The following is a 27,923-nucleotide window of genomic DNA, read 5'->3' as shown; positions in this document are numbered from 1 at the left end:
AAAATAAAAAAATTAACAACAATTATAAAAATTCATTAACATTTACTATGCTTCATTTGATTTATAATCTAAATTGTCAAGGGAATTTTAAATAATTTAAAAATACACAACTGATTTTCATTATTTAAAATTAAATAATGTATTTTAAAAAAGTAAAATACAAATTAACAACTTTTCTGTTTAAATAGTAAATAATACGATTATTTGTTTTAATATAAAATGAATTACTTGTATGTGAAATATCAAATTACTAAACTTCTGAATAATAAAATTTTATTGATATTCTAGAAGATAATAAATGATAATCAGCCTTTCTTCGCATATTATAATTTTGTAAAATTCGATTACTGTAAATAATGTATACTTTAAAACAACAAAAACATTGTCGAAAAAAGATTTATGCATTTATGTAAAATAAACACAATTACCATAATATTTCAATACAATATTTCATTATAGACTGAACATTTTCTAAATTGAAACAGGAAAAAAAAAAAAAAGAAGGGGAGGGGGGAATTATTAAAACAATAGTCAAAATTTATGCTTCATAAAACCCAAGTAACGTGATGAAGGAAATTCAAATGCAAATTTTTAAATGATAGCTAACTATCAAGAGAATGTAGGATGGACTGTTGGATATTGTTCTTTCTGCAGTTGAACAGCATCCAATAGGAAGTAATCTAATTATAAAGTTATCCAATAAGGTTATTTGGGGGTGTGTCTCTAAATGCTATTGGTCAGACCTGTCTGTTTAAGCTAGTGACTTAGGTTGTATTCAATGAAATCAAAAGCTTTCTTCTATTGGGTTTAGTGTTATAAAGAATTAGTATAGGCTGTTGCTATTAATACAGATGGATACAGTACTTTGCATTTGTAGTTTGATAGCAATTTGTTTTTTAAAAGTTAAGTATTTTAAATTTTTCACTACATGCTTTTACTTGCTACTCATAATTATATGCAATTTTTGTTTTTATCCATTTCTATTTTGACTTTTTTTTTTTTTTTTTTAATTCAAACATAGTTCAGGGTCATGTTTTAATATCTATCACATTTTCTATGTTGTTTTCTTTTAAACAAATACTCCTAAAAATACTTTTAAAGTTTTTTTTCATTTATAAACTAGAACAACAAATACTACTGCTGTTCTGTTTTTAGAATTTAGAATATATTTTTAATTTCAAAATAAATGATTTTTGAATTTTGTATAGAATGAAACATATATATATAGGATTTCATTAATTAGGTTATTGAAATTTAATCTTCATAAAAATTACTAAGGTTTCCCTTTTAAAACAGATGAAATTTGTTAAAGTAGATATTTTTATTTTTACACAAGCAATTTTACAGTACATTTTTACCAACATTTTTCCTTATTTCTATTACATAACCAGTCATATCGGGAAGAATCAAGAAATCAAATCAGAATACTTATTTACGTGGACTGAAGAGTTTTTATACACTTTGAGAAGAAAAAAAAAGTTTTTTTTTTTAACTGGAAGTTTGAATCCATTATAAGAAGTGATTTAAAATTTTAAACAAGATAAATTACTTTTAATCACTTTTTAAAATCAAAATCAATTTAACATCATATTTATGATGCATGAAAAATTTCAATAGTGTCATAAATATGTTGAACATTTTAAGCAAAGATTTTTGACCTAATATGGTATAGAAGTTTGTATTAACTTGTGTTGTATATGGCAATTGAATTACACATGTAGGATGACGTTAAAAAATTACCTGTTTGATAGATGAATATGTGATAATTCGAATACATTTAGGTAAGAACGTTGACATGTAAGCTTGAGGAAAACGCTAGATAGGAAGAAGAGCCGGCACGTCTAGCCTCGCGGCGCATCACGAAAACTCGCAACTACAATAGAAAACGACGACCAACCAGTCAATCCGCCATTTTGATTACTAAACCGTCAGGAAGACGGCTGGCTATTGTTTTCGCGATTTTTCAGTATGTAAGAATAAAGATTTGGAAGTGACGAGGTTAAAATTTCTTATGTATCGAGTGATAAAAATGAAGTAAAATCTCGATCTGTTAAATGTAAAAAGTGTAATAAACGATGACGAAGTAAGGAACCGCCATCTTTGAGGATTTGTCCTATATCGATAAAGGAGGAAGATTTCGTCAGTTGGGGGATATTTAATCCTAACTCGAAACATTAGTAATCACATGGGAGATGATTTATTACGAGTACGTGTATTAAACTCGAGAAGTTTGGCGGTAACTTGTGCCTTCCGCCATTTACGTCTTTAGGAACACCTCCTATAGAGACGTAAGAGATGATGACGTAATATTTCGACTGTGATGTCTACAATCGGACGCGAAATATCCGTTTTAATTCCCCCCGAGCGCTCGAAGTTGGTATCAACGGTGGTCCTTCCCTTACCCGACCGATGGATGTCACACGCTCGCACAACCCAGCTCGTCCTGACCGCCACCCGAACGTGCTCAATACTATCTCGACACACCGCCTAACAAAGGTAATACAGACTGTACGTATCTAACCCAAGAAGGGGCATTTTCACACTAAAAGTGGTAAATTGAGTCGTTTGTGTGACTGCGAGCTGGTGTACGCTGTCTTTACCCTGAAAATTTTATCAGCAAAATAATATTCAGAAAACACTCACCCGTCATGTAACATGCCAATGTCCGACGGGGTTCCCATTGGCTGTTTCAGGGAATGCTTCAGCACACCAAACTGTGACGTCATAACAATTGAATACTGTGCTGGACCGAGTGAGATATACACACCTTGTCGCTTCTAGCAAGTAATGATAGCGGAATGGAAATAGAAAATATATATTGCCACTAGTCAATTTTTCGGTAATAACACGACGTTTATTGTTCGTAAAATTTAACGTTTTCACTTTTTGGTGGGGGGATAAAAAAGTGAAAATTAAATACGCAAGAACCGGTGACGTCACAAGGGGAACACTGAATTATATTGTTCGGTGCTAGTTGATTTGTTCGAATCTTTCGATAGGAAAATACAATGCCAGGTTAAAACGTGTAATTTACTTTAATAAATCTTTTTTCAAAATCGATTTCTACGCCAAAATAATTCTCCTACGCGTTAAAATCGTGTCTGAAGCATTTATTTTGGGAAGTAAGTACTTGTACGTGTATAATCCTTTCGAATATATCATGCTTTTTTTTCATACATATTTTTTTTTCCTTAACTTTTGTTTAAGTGTAAATGATTTTTCAATTTATGCATCAATAATTCTCTTATATATTAAAAAATTTAAATAATTCTTTATTAATTACCAGCTTGCTTGAATTAGATCAGTGATTTATTATTATTAAAATATAATTCAAAAACAAAAACTTTGCAAATGCAATATTAAATTTTAGTACAGTGACTTATTGATTTTTCTGAAATTAAAAACACACATTTTTTTTTTGTTTTAAATGCTAAATGTACAGTACAGATTTTCTACAATGATAGGTCTACACAAGCTAATTTTATTAAGGTTATAATTTAGTATACAGAACTAAAAATGTTATGCATTATTTAATAAAACTTTTTTTTTTAATTATAAATATTTAAAAAGTTTAAACTTATTATCTCTTGTTACATATGGCAAACTAATGAGCCTAGTGCAGTCATGTCTCAAGTGAAAATGAATGTTTATTGTACTATACATTAGTTCTCCTAATGAGTTTTGATAAGTTATTTTGAGTTTACTTATTAGAAAATTTATTTAGATTTTTTTTTATCCCAGAAGCTGATTTCTTTTGCAAACTTAAACGTCTCTTACACTTTTGTATACGTTCAGACGTCTGTTCTTGTTATAATTAAAAATTTCTTGTGTTCAGTTTATGTAATATTAATAGTTTTAAATAACTGTTTTTATTTCTACTGATTTCTGCTCTTAAATGTGGAGAATTTGTTTTAATTTGAACAAGTTGTTACAGCTGTTCATTGTGTAAAATGTCAAATGTTTTATTTTAAAATGTGTTTGTTGGTACTGCAAGTTTTAAAGTATTTTATTAAATTTAGATGAGTTTACTTTCTACATAACAAATTATTCCAAATTATATATTATTTCAAATAGAGTTTTTTTTCCCCTCGGTTCTTAAATAAATATCGATACAAAAAATTTGTAACATAATTTTCTGCAAGAATGACAGACTTATTTTAGATGATGATGATGATGATGATAATAATAATAATAGGCATTAATGTAACTGCCTGTAGTAGCCTTGTTTGCAATGCAAATTTACTAAACCATCATTATTCAGATTACATAAAAATAATAAGTTATTTTTCTAATCTGATCTATTTTAATGTATTAATATATCGCTTGCAGTGTACATGTAGAAATTAAATATTTGAGTAGTTTTATCTAAATAATTCTAATTTAGTGTGTTGTATTTAGGCACGTGTTTTTATATTCATTTAATAAATTTTGTAAATTAAATTAATCCATATATAATAAAGCATTTCCTATTAATTTATTGCATTTCAAAAAATGAAGCTAAGAAATTTCACTAGCATTTGACTTCATAAATAACATTTTGAAATTATTATAGAATGTTAATAATACTGTTACATTTCTTTAATTTGGAAATGTTTTTATCAATAAGTGTTAATTTAAAATACATTAGGCCCTTGATTTTAACAAACTTGATTTAATTGTCAAGGAATTTTTATTCTAAATAAAATCTAAGAACTTTTTTCCAATATTTGAATAGAACGTACTTGAATCAATGAGTATAAATTACTCAATGTAAACTTATATTTTATTCATACTTGTATAAAAATGTTTTAAGATGTAACTGGTAAATTATGTCTTATTAATAAGTTTTTAAACTAAATTTAAGAGCTTCCCCTAATTAGTCTGTTAAATTAAAGGCCTACTGTAATTTAAAATTTTATTATATATTGTTTTAAATTATAATAATAGCAAAGAAATTTTCTTCTGAATTTTAAATGTGTATGAATGTCTCAAATACTTCTAAAGTAAATTTGGCAAGATGATTTTATTTACTTTGACATTTAGTATAACAGAGTAATATTTTAAGCAACTTATTATATATAACTTTTTGTTGAAATAAAAAAATAATCTCTCCTGTTTAAATTTGATGTTCTGGAATTTAATTTAGAAAATACTCAGGTAAAAATTGCAAAATTGAAATATCTATAGTTTAAATTAAAAATCTTAAAAGGAGTTAACATTTGATATTATTAAACTTTAATTTTATTATAAGCTTTGGTTAAATGGAAACATATACATATATAATGAATTTTTAAATCATTTTCATATTGAATTTTTTAATTTTTGTGTTATAGTAAACATTTGTCTTCCAAACAATGAAAACAATCAAATTATTAGCAATTTTGGGTATATTTATTTAATGCATTTATAGTTAAACAAATGATGTTACCTTAGCTATTATTTCAAAGAATACAATATCAACTGCAATCTATTATTATTGCAGTTGATATTGATTTTAATACCTTTTTTAAATATAATAATGGAGTAAATTTTATATTCATTACATGTATTAATTTTTAATGAAATGTTAAGTTTTGCTTAATGATGACTGCTAATGTTATTGACAGTCTATAATAAGAAATCTTTACATTGTTCAGTGCTGTTTTTATTTGAATTTTTAGTATAAAGAATTTTTTTTCTTCTGAAAAATTTTTAATGATTACGTTCTGGTTCTGTTCATTTTTATAATAAAAAGTTTCAACCACAGTATATTGAAATGCATGTTGTTCATTTTAATATACATTTAATATGAATTGTTATAAAGTGATTTTAAGAATTGTAATTATAGAACAAGAACTTTATACTAATGATTTATTTTGTATACATTTAACTAGTCTAAAATCTTATATTTAAAACTTTAAAAATCTTTCTTTTAATAGGTTAATAAAATAGTTATGTACACTAAACAGGTAAATAATTTTGGTTTCTTTATAAGTTATATATATATTTAAATATTTCAAAAAGTTAGTTTTGCTTACATGTACCATTTTTATATTATTCTATTTATTCTATTATCCTATATTCTAAGGTTATTACATTCTATAACCTAAAATACATTTATTTCAATGTGTAAATTGTTTACACAAAAATATCTCTACTTGAAATTTTATATAAGGAAATTACTTTTCCTTTCTTCTCTAAATATAATCTGCAATTGTTTTATTATGGAAACTGACAATTATTTATTGTTAAATTTTTTTATTCTGCAAAACATCATTATTATATTTAAATTCAAAAACAAATTTTTTATTCAGGTTATATTTACATATTTATAATAGTTTGATGTGAAGAGAATTATTGTCTTCCTTCGGTATGATAATCGTATATAATTGGAAAATAATTTTTCTAGTATGTTGGGAATTTATCCAAACTTTATTTTTCGGCTTTCGTAATTAAACATTTTTACTGAAAATGGAAATGTCAAAATTGATTAATATTTAATGTAAGATCATGCTTCTAAAATATTTAAATTTTATAAATTTATAATTATGTTTTTATTTAAAAAGATTTAAAACAAATTCAAATGAAATTTAAAACAACTTAAATAACTTTGGTGCTAGCACATGAAGTTTTTTCTTTTATTGTTATCCTAACAGAATTGCATATAAATGATTATTATATCTGTTTAATTAGTCCTATTCAGAAGATTAAATGATACTCTAAAAATATTCAAACCATTAAGCTACATTAAAGTTAGCTTCAGTTGAAATTGGTTGTTACAAATAATAAGATTTCAAATTATAAATATAATAAATTTTACAAAGGGACAAAAAATACAATAATAATAATAGAGTAAATATTATTTTTAAATATTGCATAATTTAAACACATTTCATTGTTAGTTATTGTTAACTTTTTTTATCACCTGGACAACAACTCTTAATTTTAACACACTGTCATATTTTACACTGGAAAAGAAAATTAAAAACTTGATCCCAACAATTTTTAAGAAGACAAGAAAAATTTTAAGTTTTTGAAATACAATGATAGCTACATTTGCTTTTTATTAAATAGATTAATAACTTTACATGCTTTTTGGCTATTTTTAATTTTGAATATTAAATGATAACCATTAATGCATTAACATTAGATATCTATAATAAATGTTTGAAAGTTTTGAGAAAAACACAATAAAATAGGAATAATAATAAGTTACATTTCAGAGTGTAAATCTTTAAACTCTGGAATTGTCATTAGAAGATTTATTTTACTATTAATGTTAATTGTATGGATATGTCCATATATAACAATGGATAAATGTATATATGGATCACATTCACACAATAAGAGTGAAATTTCAATTGAATTCATCACTTTTATTGATAATTGATTGAATTAAAATAGCATTATTGCTGCAAAGCTTGTGGATCTTTAGCCTTAATATTGAATTTTTCTCTTGTCTCTGGACAACATTTTAGTCAAATGGATAAAAGTTTATCAGTATGACTTGATTTTTAAATTAATAATGCTGGAAGGAAATTTGATGGCTCTAGTTACTGTTACAATTATTACTAGTAATCCACCAATTTGAGTAAAAAGTTTTAGTAATTTTATAGAAAACAAAGACTGTATATGGCAAGATTACTCTAAATGTAGACATATCAGATATTATTTTTGTATACTTCATTATACATTAGTTCAGATTTGTAAATTGCAAATATTTTGGGTCTGGCCTATATTGAAATCCTAATGTAAAGATTTTTTTTCCCCTTTAATAATTTTATATTGACAAATGTAATGCTTAGCATATGATGCAAACTATATATATATACATATACACATAGTCATTATTAAAAAAAAAAAAACAAAATATATATGAACTTAGTGATATTTTTCTTTATTAAAAAAGAACCTGAAGTTCAGTTGTGATGTCATTTAAATTAAAATGTTTATATACATAAACTTAAGATATAATATGTACTATTTCTAATGAACTTAATTTAAAAAATTTATATTTGGAATTTATTTTGTTACATTATGCATCTTATATTTATAACAATATTTTAAAACTGTCTTTTTGGCTTTCATGAAATATTTAAGTGACAAGTTAAATCAAATGTCCAGACACTAAAATATGATATTGGGCCTAATCATAATTTTATATAATGGTACTTAATCTAATTCTTCAGCATTTATTCAGTTACAGTAACTAAATGAGAAATTTAAAATGTTTTAAACAATACAATTAAGTTTGTTTCTTTCAATCAAACTCATAATTGCTAAATAAGTATTTTCTTTAATATTATCCTAGCTATGGTTTGATAACAGCATATTAAACATCACATTTAAGAGAATTAGTTAAGAAAGTATCTATTCATAAAAATATTTAATTCAGTTCACAATAGTTTCAAAAATGTTTATTTACAATTTATTTTATGCTAAACAAAATTTCTAAATATTTGTTTTTTATTTTGTCTAGTTGTATGACCTGTAAACTTCTTAATTGGATATAGTACTATATAGAACTCAGATCTGATTGCAAAAGTTTGAAGTAAAATGAAGTAAATAGTTGTTTCCATTTCATAATCATTAGATGAAAGGATTTAATTCTAATGTGGTGATTTGTATAATATGAAATCATAAGCAATATAAATATATACAGTAGACTCTCAATAACTCAAAGTGGAAGGGACAGAAAATTTAAGCTATAGAAATTATCATTATTTTAATGCTCATAAATATCACAGTACAAACAATATAGTCAAATTATAAAATATTCTAGTAGACATTAATGGATAAGGTATTGATTAGAAAGAGTTAACTTTTGGTAGACATTAAATTCCAATTTTTATCAATAATCTAGACTATGTAAAATACATTTATACACCAACACTAAATAAAAAATAGATTAAAACCTTCCTTTGTATAGCATGTTTAAAGTGGTAAACTTTGATTGACCTTGGTGAACCTGACACGATTTGTTGCAAAAAAATTGTCAAATCCCTATACAAAATAAGGAAATTTCATAAAATTTGGAACCAGATATTCCCAGAATGGGTTATTGGATCTGAAAACAAAAAGCTGCTTGCACAGCTGTAGATACACTCCCATTTACCAACACCCAATTCATTCAAATCCACCTAGAAATCTAGGAGTTCATCTACCAAAGATCTCCTTAGCATTAACTACATATAATCTATGTTACATATGACTTAAGTATCATCATTCATTTTAGTTAAATGTACAGTGAGCTTACTACACATTTGCATGTAGTAAGCTCACTGTACAAAAAACATTGACACTATTAGTGAAAGTCTGTTATGCATGTTTGTCATTGGTAATTCATTGCTTCTTGCTGAACAATGGTATAGTTTCCTAGAAAGCCTCTTTAAAAGCTTGAGCTCTACTGGTTTCTTTACATGTAGGGAGAGCAAGATATTTGTCCTTGATGGGATTAGTTCATATTTATTGCTTCTTTCTCATGATTGGTTTAATTTAACACCGTCTGCAGACAGCTTGGGCATTGTTGACAAAATCTTCAAATGACACTTTTATCACTCATTACTGAAATGAGATTAGCCACATTTCTTTGATATAGTTAACAGACTGATTTTATTTGAAGCATTTGACAAACTGTTGACCAAAACTTACTTTCATAAAGCAATTTGCACTGGTGCATTGTGGAACTTATTCCAAGATTTGTTAAACATTCACATTTGCATATAGTAAGCTCACTCCAAACTGACACGATCCATCTTCAATAACATGCAACATCTTGAGTGATAAGCTTTCTATATTGTAATTTAACATTTTGAATGATTCCTTGATCTAAAGGCTGTAATCTAGAAGTTGTATTCATGGTAAAAATTGAACTGTTGTATCTTTTCAGAGTGGAAATCATCAAATGGGCACAGCAATTATTTAGAAAGAATAATAGCGAGGTTGAGACCGAAGTTTTAAATGCGAAAACATGTATGTAGGACGTTCGGCGCCGCTTTCCTGTAAGCCTAGAAGTTTGACAATGGTGTTTGGAAAGTCAGTGGAATCATGCTTGACATTCCAAATGTCATTGTCAAACTTCTAGGCTTACAGGAAAGCGGTGCTGAATGTCTGACGTACACGTTTTCGCATTTAAAACTTTGGCCTCAACCTTGCTAATAATTTGTTTTGGCTGCTAGTGTGTAACATTTTTAATCAGTTAGAAAGAGTTGACACTGTCCATAATTTCTTATTTGCTGCATATTATATAGATAATGTCTTGTTATTGTGAAAACATTGAGGCTTTAAAGATTGTCCAATTAATGATGGCAGTTTTTCATTGTCATGCTCATTTTTAAGAGTTGCATGCACTTTTTTTTTTTTTTTTTTTTTTTACCTCTTACTTGAATCATTTTTAAACACATTTTGTCTAGCAGACATTTAAAAAATAAGCATTTTCATCTGCATTAAAATTTGTCACTTGGGCTATAGTTCTGAATAGTTTCTGGCAAAATATTTTTACTACTACATGCAACCTGCCTGTTGTGCTTCTGCACTTTTACCACAGTTTTTATTGAAAACTATTCATGCCTCTTTAAATTTATCCAGCTACCTGTTTGCTTGCTTTGAATCTGATATTGTCCCAATTGTTTTCTCTCATATTTTCCATTGACAGGAACATCCTTGTATCTACACTATATAAACTACCTCAGCACATTATTTCAATCATTTTTATATTATCTATACTTTATTTACACTTTCTTTTCTATTCTGGCTGATTCCATTCATTAAAGGAAGCTTTTCAAAATCCTCCTTGTTTTTCAGATATGTAAAAATTGCACTCAATAGTATGTCAAATTTTTTTTCAATTGCTGATTTTCCTTGTTTACTTTCCTCTATAGTTTTTGATACCTTTTTAACTGCTGTCAACAAAGTCTTTAGTTTTCTCTTGGAATGAAAATAGTGACCAGTTAATCAGTATATTGACCATCAATAATTATAAAGCACTAAGATTTGACTTGTCAATTTGCATTTAAGTATAATGTTGTTACTTTATACTTAGAACCCGAGGAAGACCGAGTTAACGGTCGAAAACGTTTGTTTTCAATTACTATTACTGGTTTTTTAAAAAGGTTGTTGAGTGTGAATTCTTCGAGTACACAAGTCGAACCGTTACTTTAAGCATAGAACTTTACAAAGTTTCAAAATTTTAAGAGATGAAGATTGGTATTGTATAAAATTACAACTTTATATCATCATTTATTCTCTTAAATGCAAAAGAAAGTGCACGAAATTAGATAATGAAGTAATCTCCGAATCTTAAATTTCAAGTTAGCACAAAATGTGATCTCAAAACTACTTTGACTTATAGAAACACAATGTATTGAGTTTGTGGGAGTTAGTTGGAACAAAAAATAAAATTTGTGAAGTTTGACTTATCGAGAGTGTACTGTGTTAAATTTTTCTTTTTATGAAAAATAATAATTTTTAAAAAACTATTTCAGGAAGATATTCCCAAGACTATATCATATCTTTAGTAAGTATTATTTAAAATTATATCACACAGACATTTTTTAGAACAAACTTTCTTAAATTGTTTGTTTTTAACATAAAATATTTGTATTAAAGTTTAAGAAATAAAGTTTTTTGTTTATGAACTGTGGCATTTTTTTTATTTATTTCAAACACAGTGTGCAATAGTTATTTTAAAACCTGTATCATGATTTTTATATGAATTTTTGAAATTTGCGATGTATAATTTTATATCCTGATGCCAAATCAAAATCCGTTACATTTAAGTCAATAGCTTGTTTGTTTACGTTTAATATATTTATCTTAAGTTTCAGGTCTATAGATGTTTTTAATGTAGTTTCATCAAAAATATTTAAATATAATAATTCTGATAAACTTACATCATGTATTTAATCTTAAAATGAGGCTAAATTCTTTGTTTTTTGAAAATTGACACTTATTCGGTTAATAATTCTGAATGTTTGTTTGTTTTTTTTTTCTTTCTTTAGATTTGTATAATCGTCTTTTTCTGCCTTTTTAAAAAAATTGTGTACTGCTTTTATTACAAGTAATTATTATTATTACACATTTCAAGATGAAATTTAATACTTGAATTACCTTAATCACAGTAATCATAAATTCATTACTGATTATTAAGCTGTTTCTAATTGAACACAAAATTGAAAGATTCTAAATTTACATCATAAATTTACAACTTAAGTTGTAATGCAAATTAAATAACAATTTGCCAAGAATGTTGATTTTTAAATTTTAAAGACTTTTTAAATTTTTTTAACTTCAGTTTTTTTAAACAAGATTTAATTTGTAACCATCAATAAAGACATTTAAAAATGCATAAGTATGCATTTATTCTGTTCCTTTTTAAATTCTTAGTGCAGAATTTCTAATACGTTACTATATGACTTTGTATTAAGTTTTTTATAAATTTTTTTTTTGTTTGAATTCAATTAATAATTTAAAAATAGTTTAACAATAGAGAATTTTAAAAGGTGTAAAATTACATTTTATAAAGTAGATCAAATGACATTTTGTAGTAAAAATTATTTATAGTAGATTAACTTAAAATATATTTAATCATATATAAATAATTGTTTTTATTTTTTTGTTATATAAAACAGTGATGAGTGATCTTTCCCAGATATGGGTTTAAAGTGAACTTTGTAGGCTTCTGGCTGACCACATGCAATTTTTCTTATGGAGTTGTAGGCTTTAAGCCTTCTGAGTACCAATATACTTCATACCTGCAAGTATACTACGTACTAAAATAATATGATACTCGTTTGCATATTATTAGCATATAAGTTACTGTATTTTTTTTTCCTTTTTCCTTAAGATGCAATTTTTTGTACCTAAAATTCATCTGAAAATTAGGATGAATCTTATACTACTGTAAATTTTTTTGGGGGGGGAGAATGTTTGTGTGAAAGTCTGATTTATCTAATACAACAGTGTCCTAAAAGGCAAAAAGTATGGTGGTTTATTTTCATCTTTTTACTAGTCAAGTTTAATATGAATGTTTTGTTTCTAATAATTTTGGTTGCATAATGGTAGTAGGCAGAAAATAGGAAAATAAAATTATTGCCAGCATCCCAGGGACCACATGTGGGGTGAGGTGAGGGTTGTTCATCACTGCTTTAAACAGAACTATATTATATATTTAACATAATTTACTTCTACACAAATTTTAAATATTAATTTTTCTGAAATAACAGGTGTAGACCATTCTTGGAGATTAAAAATACTGATTATTGAACAGATGCGTGTATGAATAATGTATTTGAAAAATTTGTAATACCCAAGTACTGTTGTAGATAAAATTATATTTATTTTGAATTAATAACAAGTGAGTTTTTTGGGTCGGATGCTACTACACCGGATTGAACTAAAAAAACTTACTTAAAGCCTGTTACCGGTGCGCTTCACTTAAAACCGTTACAAACGTTTTCGGTCGTCAGTTACCTGAGGAAGAACTTAATAGTTCGAACGTTCGTAACGGTTTTTAAGTGAAGCGCACCGGTAACAGGCTTTAAGTAAGTTTTTTTTTGAGTTTTTTTGTTTTTTTTTAATTTGTAAAAAATTTATAAATTTTCTTTTAAGTCTTTTCTTTTTGCTTTGTTTTATGTTAATTTGCATCCAAATGGGCTAGCTGATACTGGAGTGGGCAAGGTAAGCAGATTGCTAGGGGTGGCAAAATTGGCCAAAGAAAAAATAAAAATAATAAAACATTCTTAATTTCAGATAATCAATTATTTTACTTTTTGAAAATAATTGAGAAGTCTGAGTTTTATTTTAAAATTATTCTATGCCCATATTTAAAAGGACATCATACGTCTTTCTTGCTCACGGTGGCATAATTGCTAGGTTGGCCCCTGCATCCAAATAGTATATAAACAGTATAAATCAATATGTAAAATTTTACAATTTATAAAAATTTTATTTCTAAATATGAATTAATATCACATTAACTTTGAAACTGAGTAATTCTTTCATTTTCATGAATAAGTTTAATTACCTAATCCTATTTGGTTGAAAATTTTCTTTGATTATGCATAAATAAATCAACTCTCATCATCAGTATTCAATAACATATTTAACAAATACATAATTATCTTTATTTTTTATTTTGAACCATGCATTCAAATCAAATGTTAAAACTACATAAAAGACAACCAAACGATTTGATTTTTAATTATAAAAATGACATCACTGAATGTGGGAATTTTGATACACCTGTATTTCTATTAAATATTCATTAAAATAAATTAAAACTGTTCATCCATTAGAAAATAGTAAAGAATTATTTAAAAAAAAAAATAAAAAAAAAAATTTTTTAAGATAAAATTTCTCTGGAACATTGTGTGGGTGTTTTGTTTCAATTTTTATAAAATTGAATGAGAGTTGATTTCAAAACACAAGCCTGTTAATTTATTTTCATTATATATATATATTTGTGCCATTTCTAGGAACAATATATAATTTTTATGTTCCTAGAAGGAAAATTTTAATTTTAAAAATGCATGTAAGCAGTAAACAATTATCTGAGAAAGTAATATATATATATTTTTTATTCACATTTTCCAGTATATTATAAAAATTCACGCATTAAATTAGTGTTATTGATTATTGTTTTTAGTAGACTTTAAACTTTCCTATGATTCATATTCAATCGTTAGTTTTTTTGTTTTTTTTTTTTTTTGTCATTCAGTACCATCATCAAAACTTACAGGAAGTTCGATATCTCTGGATTAAAGCCAAAGTTTTAACGTGAATCAAAAACATTACATAAATAAATGCTGAATAGACTATTACTCATTGATTTGTCCTCATCAAAATTATCTATTTATATACTTGAAAAGGAACTGAAATCCATTAATTTAATTTAAATCCTATTTGGTGATTCTTCATGTGAAATTAAACTATTTTTGAACTTTAGGGAGGGGGGGAAAAACTGTCCCAAAGTAAATGTATGTTATTGAGTACAGGCTATATTTTGTAGAAATAAGGTCAAAAAATACATCGGATCAAAGTGGAAAACATGAGTTTTATAGAAGTTAAAAACGTGGTTGTTCTACATCTATAAAATGTCACGCCTTCATGCAGTAAATGGTCTTCAGACAGATTATATACACACTTCTTTTTCTCTCAACAGCACGAACAATAAATGTAGTATGTAGCTTACTAGCTTTATCATTTACTATGTTTTGCATTCATTTTACCAAATGCATTTAATATTCAGAATGAATTAAGCGATGCATTTAATATTCAGAATAACCCTTAAGATTTGTTTCAAAGAATTTTTTTTTTACTAGAACAGAACAAGAGATGCTGTAGTTTAATTATAAACAGAAACGAAAGATGCGAACACCTTGACAGAGCATCCAAAGTTGCTGACAGTTCTGAAATATTTTCAACGTCACTTGAGTTTTCAAATTTTTAATTGCTGTTTTAGAACTTTCAGGCTTTTAATTTAAAAAAAAAAAATTAAATTTAAATTTGGAGATAAGTGAAAAACACTGTAATTTATAAAATGGCTTGTGTTAAAATTGAAATCTGAATTTATTTTTTTATAAATGATGTAAGTAAATATTTTTTTATTTTGTTGCAGTTTTCTGAATTAACATAAAACAACAGTGATACTTTAAAAATTTGTTCTATAATGTTTAAAAATCAAAACTTTTGTCGTTAACGTTACTAAGAAGTAACTTAAGGCAATTAGTAACTACAAAATATTAAACATAATAAAACAATGACAAAATTTTAAGCAGCAGAATCAACTTTATGATGATGATCTTATTAATTAAATCTGCTTTAATCTTATTAATTAAAGAAAATACGAATTCTAAAACTTGAAAAATTTCTGTACATCAGTAAAAAGAAATTATAATAATGAAATTTTTTAATTAAAAAAAAAAAACATGAGGAAAAGATGGAGGAAAGCATGCTTTAGAATGAAACTTGTTATAATTATTTTAAAATGTATCAATTCTTCAGTTCAAATGTATGTTTATAAGAGGTGGATTTTTGCATACCTATTCATAAGAACTTCATAAAGTACAAGTAGTAATTCCGGTTAAAAACATTTCACCCTTTTTTTTTATTACAATATATTAATTTTGTTTCAAAATATTCTGGATGATTAATGGATCAAAAATGTAAAATAATTTAACAGGAACCGAAGCACGTTCATTGACAGTCTGGAATGAATGGAATGTCGAACTATAATGATCCTTTGACCCAGGTGAAAAAGAAACATTCTTAAGAATTTTTAGCATCGTTAATAAACGTATTTACATATTACTTTTTCTTTTTCGTCGAAATCACTTTGATATTCAGATTCTTAAACATTTTTCTTAGTATTAAAAATTTTTATCACAAATTATACAAACTGATAGAGTGTGTAATTGGTATATTTTATATCATCTATGCTATTATAAAAATTTAAATATACAAGAATTAATAATAAAAAACTTAAGACACTCCAAATGCTTTCTAATTGCATTTAAAACAATATATTTGATGCTACACACTAATTTTAAAATTGTTTTATTGGTGTATCTTGTTTCACACCTTTTCAAAGCCTCTAGCCTTTATTAGATAGAAAGCTCTCGCCAACAAAGTATTAATAGAAAGTAATAATAAATAACTCTCACCAGTTGAGCCGAATAGTTCACGTTCTCAATTAATTAAACATATAATTTTCTTACGGTATAATATTTCCAATTTATTAATATATAGGCAATTTACATTATGCAGTAGTTTAAAAAATATATATAGTAAACAATGCTTTAATAAAGTAATAAAATTTTAACTTTTAATTATTCAGTTGACAATATTAATCTAACATTTACTGTAAATTCCTAGTTTGTAATATCTATATTAAACTAATTAGTATTTTAGAAATTGAATATACATCAATATAAATTCTTGATATTGTGAATTTTCATTATATATATATTTTTTTCAAAATAATAAAGAAAACAATTAAGTTTTTTTTTTCCTATTAATGCAGACTAAAATTTTAAATAAATTAAAATAGTAACCTTGGCTACAAATGGAATTTTTACAATATATAGTAACAGCATAAGAAAATTCTTGTATAAATAAATTCCGTATTTCATTAGACGTAACTCGTAGAAACGTTGTAGATAACGTCGGAAATAACGTAGAAATGACATTAATTAGTTTTAGTAGTGCTGTACTTAATTGTCATTTTTCATATAACACACTATGGATGTTATCAGGTGAAAATGATTGTTTGAATTGTTTAAAATGACTAGGATATTGTTGAATAAAGTCACTTTTGATTGGATCCTATCACTTAATATACACAAATAAGTTTTAACTAAAATTTGTCACTTCTAAAACAAATTTATAAATTTAAAGGAAATTAATTTTTTAATTTAATTTAAACAATAATTAATTTAAACAAATTTAAAGGAATTTAATTTATGAAATTATTAGTCTTACTATTTTTAATTAAAAAGTGTGTTGCTTCACATACACATTAAATCTATCGATTTATTACATTCATTTTTAATATAAGTCAAGGAAAATTTTTAGCAAATATATTTGGTTAATTTTAGATGTGTTAATATCTTGATCCTCTTAAATTAGTAAATGAAATTTTATAATGATTTTTTTTATATACCTTTTCGGGATTTTCGTAGAAACAAGTTTAAAATTACGTTCTTAGCTTCTTTTTTTTTTAAATTACGAAATATTTAAACTTATTTGCATCATTTAAACCCGTACCTTTTTAGCAAACAGTGCAATGTTATAATTTACCCGATTTTTATTGAATTTATGTGTTACAAATACGAATGTCCGTACAAAAGGGACGTATCCCCTTAATATTAGACTATTCGGAAATTGTCTCCCTCCAAAGATTCGGTACATATTTTTATTTTGTACCATACTATAAAAATTAGGGAGTAGAAACAAGTACACAACAGGTACAGTACTGTACACCTTTTTTTTTTTTTATATCCATTCAAAACTGATGATAAATCATCTTTGAATAAAACTGCTTTTCATATACTAACACACATACATATATATAAAAATTTCAGTCAATATAATCCTCGGGTTTCCCCTCTCAGCAAGTGAAAAGTATACCCCGTCTCCTGGTGAATCTCCGTATACAGTATATAAAGTTCCACGCTGGTGGTTACAAAATTTACAAGAGGATCCAAATAGATAACTGTAAAAATGTTTTAAGCCTCTAGATAAGAATCTCTAGTATTTATGAATAGGAAAAATAAAATGATTCAGAGAACACGTGTGGTATCCGTATGCTTGCTCATCCCGAATGATTGCAGATGTGTACACAATTTCTAATGTCTCAATTTGTTTAAAACTTCAAAAAAAAAAAAAAAACAAGTTAAATTCCGAAATTTTAGAAAAATAATTACACAGATGTTTAAATAATGTTCACTTGTCACTGAGAAAAACACGTTTTATAAAGTCACGTCTAAATGAAGCATGATTGATGTCATACCGAAATTTGATTGTGTTGTATTTTAAATGAAATATTAATGTCTTAATAGACAGCATACTACACATTTTATGTCTATCGTGTTAAAGAATCGATGTTTTCGGGTGTATGACCGATAGAAATATGTAAATAAAGTTATCGTTTCCGTATAAATAAATTGTGGCGTGAGTAACTACATCCTTATTCTTTCTATTGATACTATACAGGTACCGAGTATTAAAAAAAAAAAAATTATATTAAATTATCTAAGGAAGTCATCTAAAAAATTCTTAAGCATTTTTTTAGCGATGTAAATGATTTAATTACGATTATAGATGATCTCGTTAAAATGAATTTTTAAATAGACGTAAATCTACTTTAAACGTCATACACCGTAGTGTATGACGTATTAAAAATAATAATACAATTACTAAATGAATAAAACGATTTTCAACATAAAGTCAATCATGCGATTAATTTCCATTTTTCTCTAAAATAATTTAACTTTATTATTAAATTACTTGTTAACATAGATGAGTGTATTATATTTAAGACGCTCGATTGGTCACTTTATTTTTGAAAATTTAAATATCGCTACGTGATTGGTAGAGATGGTACGTGGATAATAATATTATTAACAAAAGTAATTAAAGTTTTATTTAAGAAAAGGTAGAAGAAATTAAACGAATTAAGCTTTGATGATAAAAAATATATTAATTATACAGTAAGATAATTGTCGTATTATCGAGTTTAGTTGTCGTATAACACGACGTAACAATAGTAATCACTGCTATTAATGTTATAAATATTTAGGGTTTGATGTTTGAAAAAGTAAGGGATTTTCTATTGTTAAATTTAATGACAAAATAATTATTTCGGTCATGCTCCAGGAGGAATGCTTTATGCCAGACTTGTCTGGAGTATTTCACACTTCACTTATACGAAGTTTAGGTCAGTGACTATTAACTAATTAATTTTCTTGTCCCATATTGTTGTACAAGTATTTAAAAGTTATAAAATATAATAGAGATTCGAATTTGTTTTTTAATACTTCATTAGTTTTTCCCCCTCTATTTAATTTTTTTTTAATTAAATGTTTTATTTACAACGCATTTCCGTTGTTTAGAAATGTCTGGATTATTTACTTTGCAGTTTGTATTCTGTTCCAGTTTTGCAGCTGTTGTTTGCTATCATATGGATATGTTTGAAACGGATTAGGAAACGTTTCGAGAATAATTAAATAAATATTAAAATAAATTAACATGGCACCGTTATTAGAAATCATTTTTCTTTTTTAAATTTTCGTTAGATTAAAGAAGATAGATTACAAAATATTTAAGCGGTGCCGAATAATATTTTTGTATGTTGAATCTATCTTTCTTTTCTACCAATTATCATCTGTTTCTAATTCAACCGATGTTAACAATTAGTGCATTCCTGCCGCACACCGTCCCACCATTTCCTGTTTGTCAGTACTAATTGGGCTTACTGTTCGTCTTTCTCTTCCATTTCTTCTGTTTTTATTTATTTTTCACATTTTTATTCACTACAAAACTAACGAAGCAAAAACTAGATTCAAGACTAAACTAATTTAAAATTAAATAAATAAATACTTTTATCAATATTTTATTTTTTCCGAGTACAGCATTCCGACTCCGTGCGTACTGTACGCTCGTTTATAACACTGTATTTCGTATAGAATAATATGCAGGATCGCGCTAAAATGGCGGGGACCCCTTTAATCTAAAAGATTATAAAGTCCAATAAATATGTAAGGGGATCTCAAATTCTTGACCTAAGTAACTTTTCATGATCCTTTATATTTTAGGTTTTATGTAGTAAAATGTTCCTTATATTTTGTTAACATTTAACTTATAGGATACCCGAATAATCTTGGATCCCCGTACCCGGTGTCTACATACGGCCAAATTATAATTAAATATTGTTACTGTGTTCTACAAAAATATAAAGAAAATATTTAAATTTAGAAGAGGTTTAAAAATAAAAGAGAACCTCCTGTTTATTTTTGATGATAACCATTTTTAAACCTGTCAAAACTTAATAGAACTACCTACTAAAAATAGAATATATTTCTTTTTAACATTTATATAATGAATATATATATATATTAAAGAAAAAAAGTAAAAGAAAAATCATCTAAATCAATTATTACAGTAGAGCGTCGATAAGTGGAACCAATTGGGGACTGGGGTCCTTCCAGTTAATTAATGATTTGTTCCAGTTTCCGACTTTGTACGAAAAAATACATTAACCTGTCCGATGTTCAAATTTTTCTCCGTTGCGTGTCGCTTCGTGTTGAATTTTCGTCGATTTTAAGCCTAACGAAAATTTTTATAATCATCATCGAAGCTATCGTATCGTTAAAAATTATTTCTGCATTTTGTACAAACAAAATAAATATATTAAATAATATAAAAAACATGAAAATTATACTTTAGAAGTAAATTTAGTATCAAAAACATTCGATTCAGCACGACACAGTCCGACTGAAAATCGTTCCACTTTCCGGCCATTCCACTTATCGACGCTCTACTGTACTTTGATTTTTCGAATCGATCGAAGCATTGAATGAATACTTACATCAAAGACTATTTCATTCAATAATTCACAATGTGCTTAATCTAAAATTTATAAAAGGGGACTTTAAATAGAAGTAATCGATCAAACAAATTATATTATTATTATTATATTTTTTAACCGATAACAAAGTGAATTTTATAGATTTATGATGTGTCAAATAATAATTCATGCATATCAAAATCAGATAAATTTATCATTTATTTCTCGACTAGTAAATTGAAAAGTTGCTATCTGTTATTATTATTTTTTACTAAGAAATGTGTACACGTATAGTAATAAGAATATATATATATATATATATCACTATACGGGATGATTATTCCACAGTTTTATGTAATAAAACTTGAATTAGTCTCAGCAAAATATATTTACCGTGCAGCAATATTACTTTTCTAAGTCACGATAGTAATTAAATTGAGATCACGATATGTTAATGGTTCAAGGTTAAATGTCCTAGTAAGAAAGGTCTGAAATGCAGGTGTAACTATATATCCTCTATAAATACTATAATACTAAAATATAAGATGATGACCCTATTATTTTTTTTGTAGTGTTCATTATAATATAATAGTTACGGTATATAGGATCAGGTTTACACAGATAAACGAAGTCTTGGATAATAATATAGTCTCCCCTTCTCTGTATACAAGTGTATATACATATACTGTACATAGATAAAGTTTCTAGAGTTTGGTTTTATATTCCTAAAATTTTACAGAATATTATAGTATTGAATTGCTATTTTTATCAGCATTTATAAAAAGTAAGCTTATAATAGTCTATAAAAGGCTTTGGATCTGGATAATAATATAGTATTTTGTGTACTTAAGTAGTAACTATGTATTCAAGTTGGAGATGTAAGCAAATAGTCTCCAGAGTTCAATTTTATGCTGTAAAAGCGAATAACTTTAACAGTTTAGAAGGATAGTGCTCTCGAGAGTCCTGTGAATAAGGGTCACGTTTGCATAGCATTCCCAATACTACTATAGTAACAAGTAAATCTTAAGCTCACATATGCTGCCTATTTAGATTTAAATTGTTGAAGTCATTAAATTTTACGCTAGAGCAATGCTGTCTGATTTATCTTTAACGAGCAACAACAAAAGAAGAAAAAAAAAACAAAACGGATGTGAAAGTAATGCGTCCTTTTTTTTAGTCCCCTTGGAGACTAAATTCTCTCTGGATAGAAATATATATATATATATAAAGTATAATCAGCCATTAGAGCATAAACCATTTCTCCCATAGGAAACGTAATAAAAGTCAAAGAGGCACTACAAATATTTGTACAAAAACACGCTTGACTTCGGATCCGATTCCCACATTCTATTCAATAATAGTATTATGGAGAAATGGTTCATTTTCTCAGAATCAATATACTTAAAAATTCTATGTAATTATCATTATTCCATCATATTCAGAAGAAATACATTATTTACGTGTCTGTGATGACTAAATGAGTTTTAAAAGTTCCAATTACACACGCTTGGTCAGTAATAAGGTTAAAACTCGGTGCCAGTTCCCATCCAGTTTTATTCTGTCCTACCCAAACAGTGGATAATGCACTTGACCGAGAGGATTAAATATCACGTTCAGATAATACTTAGACGACAACCGTCAGTGTCACGTGATTGTTATCTGATCATCTGTGAATTAGAACAGGCGAAGAGCATTGGTGTGCATAGTTCGCTTCGACTTGGTTATTAATCACTTTTGTGCAATTGCGCTCGATGACTTTCATCCGGTTAACGTACGAACGTTTCAGAAATTCTCCTTGTGTACCCGCGTATAAAAATCTCCGATATGGATCATTATAATTAACGCATCGAACAATTTTCGAAAATAATTATTATCCGCTTGTCCCCCCCTTTCTTTTGTGTGACGTACACAAAAATCCTCCACACTTTTAATTGTTTCTCTAACGGTCGAGAGAGACAGGAAGTCATCATTGAAAATAATGACCGAGAAATAAATTAAAAGGCGGAGAACAACAGGCAAACGAAGTTTAGTAATATTTATATAATCTACTTTTTTTTTGTTACCGTTTTTAGATGTGGAATTATTATTATGAGAGAGAGAAAGAGGAAAAACAGGAAAGATAGAAATTGCTAAGTTGGGATTCTGCAGACTGGGTTGGGTTAGCGATAAATCAATGTTATGTAGCTTCAATAATAGCATCTGCCGGATATGTTTCGTTAATGCACTTATACCGAGAATAAGTTTTGTGCGAATTTTTATGTGTCCTTGGTTTTAGGGGGTATGCATGAGTGACATTTTGGGGCGCGACTCTACTCCTACGTACTGCATTCGGTACAGACGGAATGATTCTTTTATACATTCAGCACGTTCGATTTATCTTTTTATTCGATTTAAAAAAAAAAAACACGAATAAAAGTATTAATAATGTATTCGAGATCGATAAATCAATCGTTTCAATAGAAACTGTTCTTTGTGTGACGTACTAATTATAAATAATTAGTCGTACAGTACGTGTAGTGTTAGTAAATAGAAACCTGCGCAAAAACGAACACTTGCTTATTGAAGATAATTCCCCCCCCCCTCTGCTACTTATATTGATTTCATCGTTGTCGATACATCGTCTTCGTTTTATAAATAGGATGATGATAACTATGGGAAATAACACAGATATTCTATGAGAAGACTTTTAAATTTATCTGCTATATAATTAATATAATCCTCTCTAAAATGGAAGCAATTTAAGATTCTTGATTACTTATTGTGGAGTTGAGTTAGAGTTTTGTTCTGTTATAGAATGCTTTCAAAGTTTTCTTATAAGCGTATTAATGTACACAATATTTAAATAAAAATTTCTACACGAAATAGATCTAAACTTAATTATTGACACGAATAAAAAGGTGTATTTTCTATACAATAATGTTTCTATGGATACAGATACGGTAACACGTAAAGTTGTTTATCCAAGACATATTCGCGTTTTGTCAATATACAATATTGAAAAAAAAAAAACAGATTTAATGCTTATTTCGTGCGTAAAATGATACTCCTTTTTTATTTTATTTATATAATAGTTAATTATTTCAATGTTTTCTGTCGTATAAGGAACATTAGATCAGTTCTCACTTTACACGGGAAAGGGGGGTGAAATACCAGTCTGAAGCTGGTATTGACAGGTAGTAATAGGACTCAACCAGTTCGGTTATTGACTCTCAAATTAAGAATTTTGAGTCGATTATGGAAATAAAAAGTTAAAATTATACATAATCGATTAATTAAATTAAATTTTTAAAATGTGATTTTTTTTTTCTGCTGTTAAAAAACAGAAGAATGAGCGAGTTTTTGTGTTAATATCAATACTGTATTTCGATAGACCAATAAACTCGTTTTTAACAAAAACTTATTTAAAAATCAGGAAAGAAAATTTACAACTACTACTCTGATTGGCTAATTTTGAATATTTGAATTGTAAATGTTGAAACGGCAGAAATATCCACTATATGAATCGATTAATTAATTTATGCGTCTGGAAGATTGCCAATATAATTAAACGTTTTCAATTGGTATAAAATTTAGATAATTACCGAAACTCTCGAGAAATTTCAAAGATCATTAAGACCAAAAACGAATAAAAATTAGTAAAAGGCATTAGTACTTTAATAGCGCATCTACTATCCTCCTTACAGATTTTAGTTTTACAATTGCAGTCCAGGATCAGAAAATTTTGCTTTCCACTTTAATGCTGAATTATTCATAGAAAGTCTCATTAACTGGTTCCTATTACGATCGGACGTAATGCATCCCTCTAGAATACGATTCATCATCATCTTTATTAGTTGTGCAATCAATTAATACTTCTACCTCGAGTCTAATGTGTCTTTTCTATCCCATTTAGTCATTAGCCATAAATAGACATTGTCTAAAAATGTCGTCTTTAGTTAAGTAAGAAACACAAGTAGATAAACTTTCCTACGCACTACGACATATTTGCCTACATCTTGAGGCTCTCAAGGTGGTTGGAGTTACCTTTTATCAGCCTTTTATACACCGAGGTGGAGCTGGAAATTTTCTGATACCACCCTCTTGTTCTTCATTACTTACTGAATGAAAGGAAAAAAAAAAAAAAACCTCTCTCTCCCCTTATTTCCTGATTGTATTTTTATTGTTTATAGACCTCCTTACAAAATATTAATTATAATTTTTTGTTCTGTTTTTAAATTCTTTTAACGAGGTGTAACTTTAAAGGTTAAATTCTGTTCTAGTTACAAATTTTACTTTAACTTAAAATTCAATAACTTGTTTACAATTGTTGCAAGGACTAGAAAATGTAGCCAGAACACATTGGCCACCTCCCATTTGTTCAAATTAACAATTTTTTTTTTTTCCCTTGTTTCTTCAAATGGTTTCACTCACAGAACAAATCAGTATTTAAAAATAAAGTAGAAAAAATTTCTAATACCATTTTATATTGTATAAATATATACATTCTTTATAAGCGTAAGCGCTTTTCAGTGTGCCCGTCCGTCTGTCACGCTCTATATCATATCCAAATAACTATTATTCCTAGAAAAATGTAGTTGATGGCATTTCGTTTCTACATTCGCAGACATTCTAAGAAAACCATCTTCATTTTTCTCTTCCGTTTTAAAACAACAGAGAGTTTGTTTTAACAAGGAAACAGATGTATGGTAGCGTTATTCTCGTTTAGAAATTAAAACAATAAGAATGTTGACAAAATCGAATTATATATATGTATATATATATAAATTTTTCTCTAGTTTATACGAAGTTTTTTTATTAAATAAATAATGCGTTGGCTCATGATACAACGCGAAAGCGAAGGTATTTGAAGACGTATTGATTATAGAATGCCCTTGACAGAATTTTGTTTGTGCATATTAAATAAGCTAGTTCATAATTGCTTTTTCCCCCCCTTTTTTTGTTTTTAAAATAATGGAAAGATACTCTCCATCTTTATTTCCCCTCTCCTTTTTAGGTAAACGATTATATTATATAGTTATAAAAGAAAACAGGCAGATTTAGACTTGCTGTAGCCCCCCTAAACAATAGTCCCTTTCCTTTAATAAAATTATAATAAAATACGAGGCTCTGAGTTTCAATTCTGTAGCGTGAAGCCCTAAGTTTGTGTGTAGATTCGGCTCTAAAAAATGCCCTGACAATTTCATACAGGTATAAAATAATACGGTATAATTTTTACGTATTGATAAACAGAAAATACTTTCTATATCATTATGATTTTTTTTAATTATTTATACAATAAAATAACTTTTATATAACTGAAGATCACGCTTACTCTCGTATTATAATTAATTTCATTTGGGTGTATATTAAATACTTTTACAGCTACAAAGTTTTCTAAAAGGCTAAAATTTGCATATAAATGTACCGAATTAATTACTTTAAATCTGATTTCTGGCGGAGCAGAAAGAGATAAAAATTATATTAATTAATTACCCATATTGGAGCTGTTATCAAAACTTCCCAATTTAGCTTTTAACGTAGGACTAGAATTAGTTAATTGAATTTTAATGCTTTAAAGCTATCTTTTAAGATGAAACTACGCGTTGTGAAAATGAAGATTAAAAATTAATCTACATTTTCTGTTAAATTAATAATAAATTATTATCAGAATAATAAAATACACTCCATTTAAATAAAAAATATATTAGAAAGTCTTAAAATTCTCCCTATAGACCTACACGTTTCTCCTACACTGCATTAATGATTGAGATTTTTTTTAAAAATATATATATATATAAATTCTTTTTAAAAATGGCCGTCGTAAACATTTCCTAGAATTGTTGGCTACAGTTTACAATTGAACTTTATTATATTTTAAATCAATTATTATTATCATCACGCATATTCAATCTTAAAATGGCACAGATTGGATTCAAAACAACTTTTATCCAATTGAGTGTGGGCTTTTTTTTCAGTCACGTAATATGTTAAAGGCGTGGTTTATCTTCTACAGATGTAGGTTTGATTGCCGAACATCTAAATATGGAAATTTCCCCCTTGAAAAAAAAAGTTTTTTGGGCGCCATTTTGAATTATAGTAACTGAAAAATTTCAACTTTTTTCAATATATTCTAACCTAGTTTTATGAGTTTTAAGTGTGTAAGAATTGTTTTTTTTTTCTTTCTTTTTTAATTGAATCATTTGTAAAATGAAGAAAATGGAGAAAAATGGCCACACCCTGATTATAAGAGGAGGGCGCGGTCCATAGGCCGAAACCATATTGAAGAATGATACTGTGAGATATTTATATATGCACGAATACCCTTACCTGTTCGCTATTTTTCAATAAAATACAATTATTTCAGGTTTTCTTCCTGAATAAATGTAATTTTAAAAAAGTTTTTCTCTTTTTTTTTTATATTTAAGTTTATAAAAATGTGGTATTGATTTAAATAAAATTTTTATTAATGTTTAATATATATATTTTTAAATTTAATAATAAATAAAATGATTTATTTAACATTCGATATTATATATTATTATTATTATATTGCGTTCGTGGTCTTATGATTTGTGTTTTGCATGTAGTGCCATCTGTTGGTGTTTAAAATAAGTTTTTAGTAAATATGTCAAAAATAGAAAATAAGATTAAAAGAATAAAGCGTATTAGAGTGTTAAAAATAGTAATAAATTTTAATTTTTAGTACATATTATTTATTCTTATATTCTAAAAAAATTAAATTTAAATTTTACTATTAATTAATATTAAATAATTATATATTTCCTTCACAGATGGCAGCATAGAAAATTTCAAATGTTTTAGAGAAGATTGGGATTTATTTTCAAGGCAAATGAACGACAATATATATTTAATAAAATGACGAGAAAAAGAAAAATAAATTTTTAATGTTATTCCAAATAAA

At 26.8% G+C, this 27,923-nt stretch overlaps 1 protein-coding gene and 1 long non-coding RNA gene across 4 annotated transcripts in view; one reads left to right on the top strand and one right to left on the bottom strand.

Annotated features, from left to right (window-relative positions):
• Nucleotides 1-2,787, bottom strand: part of LOC136981892 (uncharacterized) — a 79,992-nt gene extending 77,205 nt beyond the window's left edge. The window contains exon 1 of one of the 3 annotated variants that reach the window (XM_067278269.1): nucleotides 2,403-2,787. Coding sequence is in view for 1 of the 3 variants with exons in the window: in XM_067278267.1 (XP_067134368.1) it covers nucleotides 1,741-1,797 (57 nt within the window). In the remaining 2 variants the exon portion in view is untranslated. Of the gene's footprint in view, nucleotides 1-1,740; nucleotides 2,034-2,402 lie in introns of those variants that run through there. The other 2 variants (XM_067278268.1, XM_067278267.1) reach the window with 2 other exon arrangements.
• Nucleotides 421-27,923, top strand: LOC136981916 (uncharacterized). The gene is made up of 4 exons (XR_010881807.1): nucleotides 421-902; nucleotides 8,438-8,519; nucleotides 11,442-11,473; nucleotides 27,793-27,923. It is a non-coding gene; the product is annotated as an uncharacterized lncRNA (long non-coding RNA).

The sequence above is a fragment of the Centruroides vittatus genome, unplaced genomic scaffold (assembly GCF_030686945.1).
Source record: "Centruroides vittatus isolate TY-2023 unplaced genomic scaffold, ASM3068694v2 contig_799, whole genome shotgun sequence".
Lineage (NCBI taxonomy): Eukaryota > Metazoa > Arthropoda > Arachnida > Scorpiones > Buthidae > Centruroides > Centruroides vittatus.
This window is presented reverse-complemented; position numbering and strand designations above follow the sequence as displayed.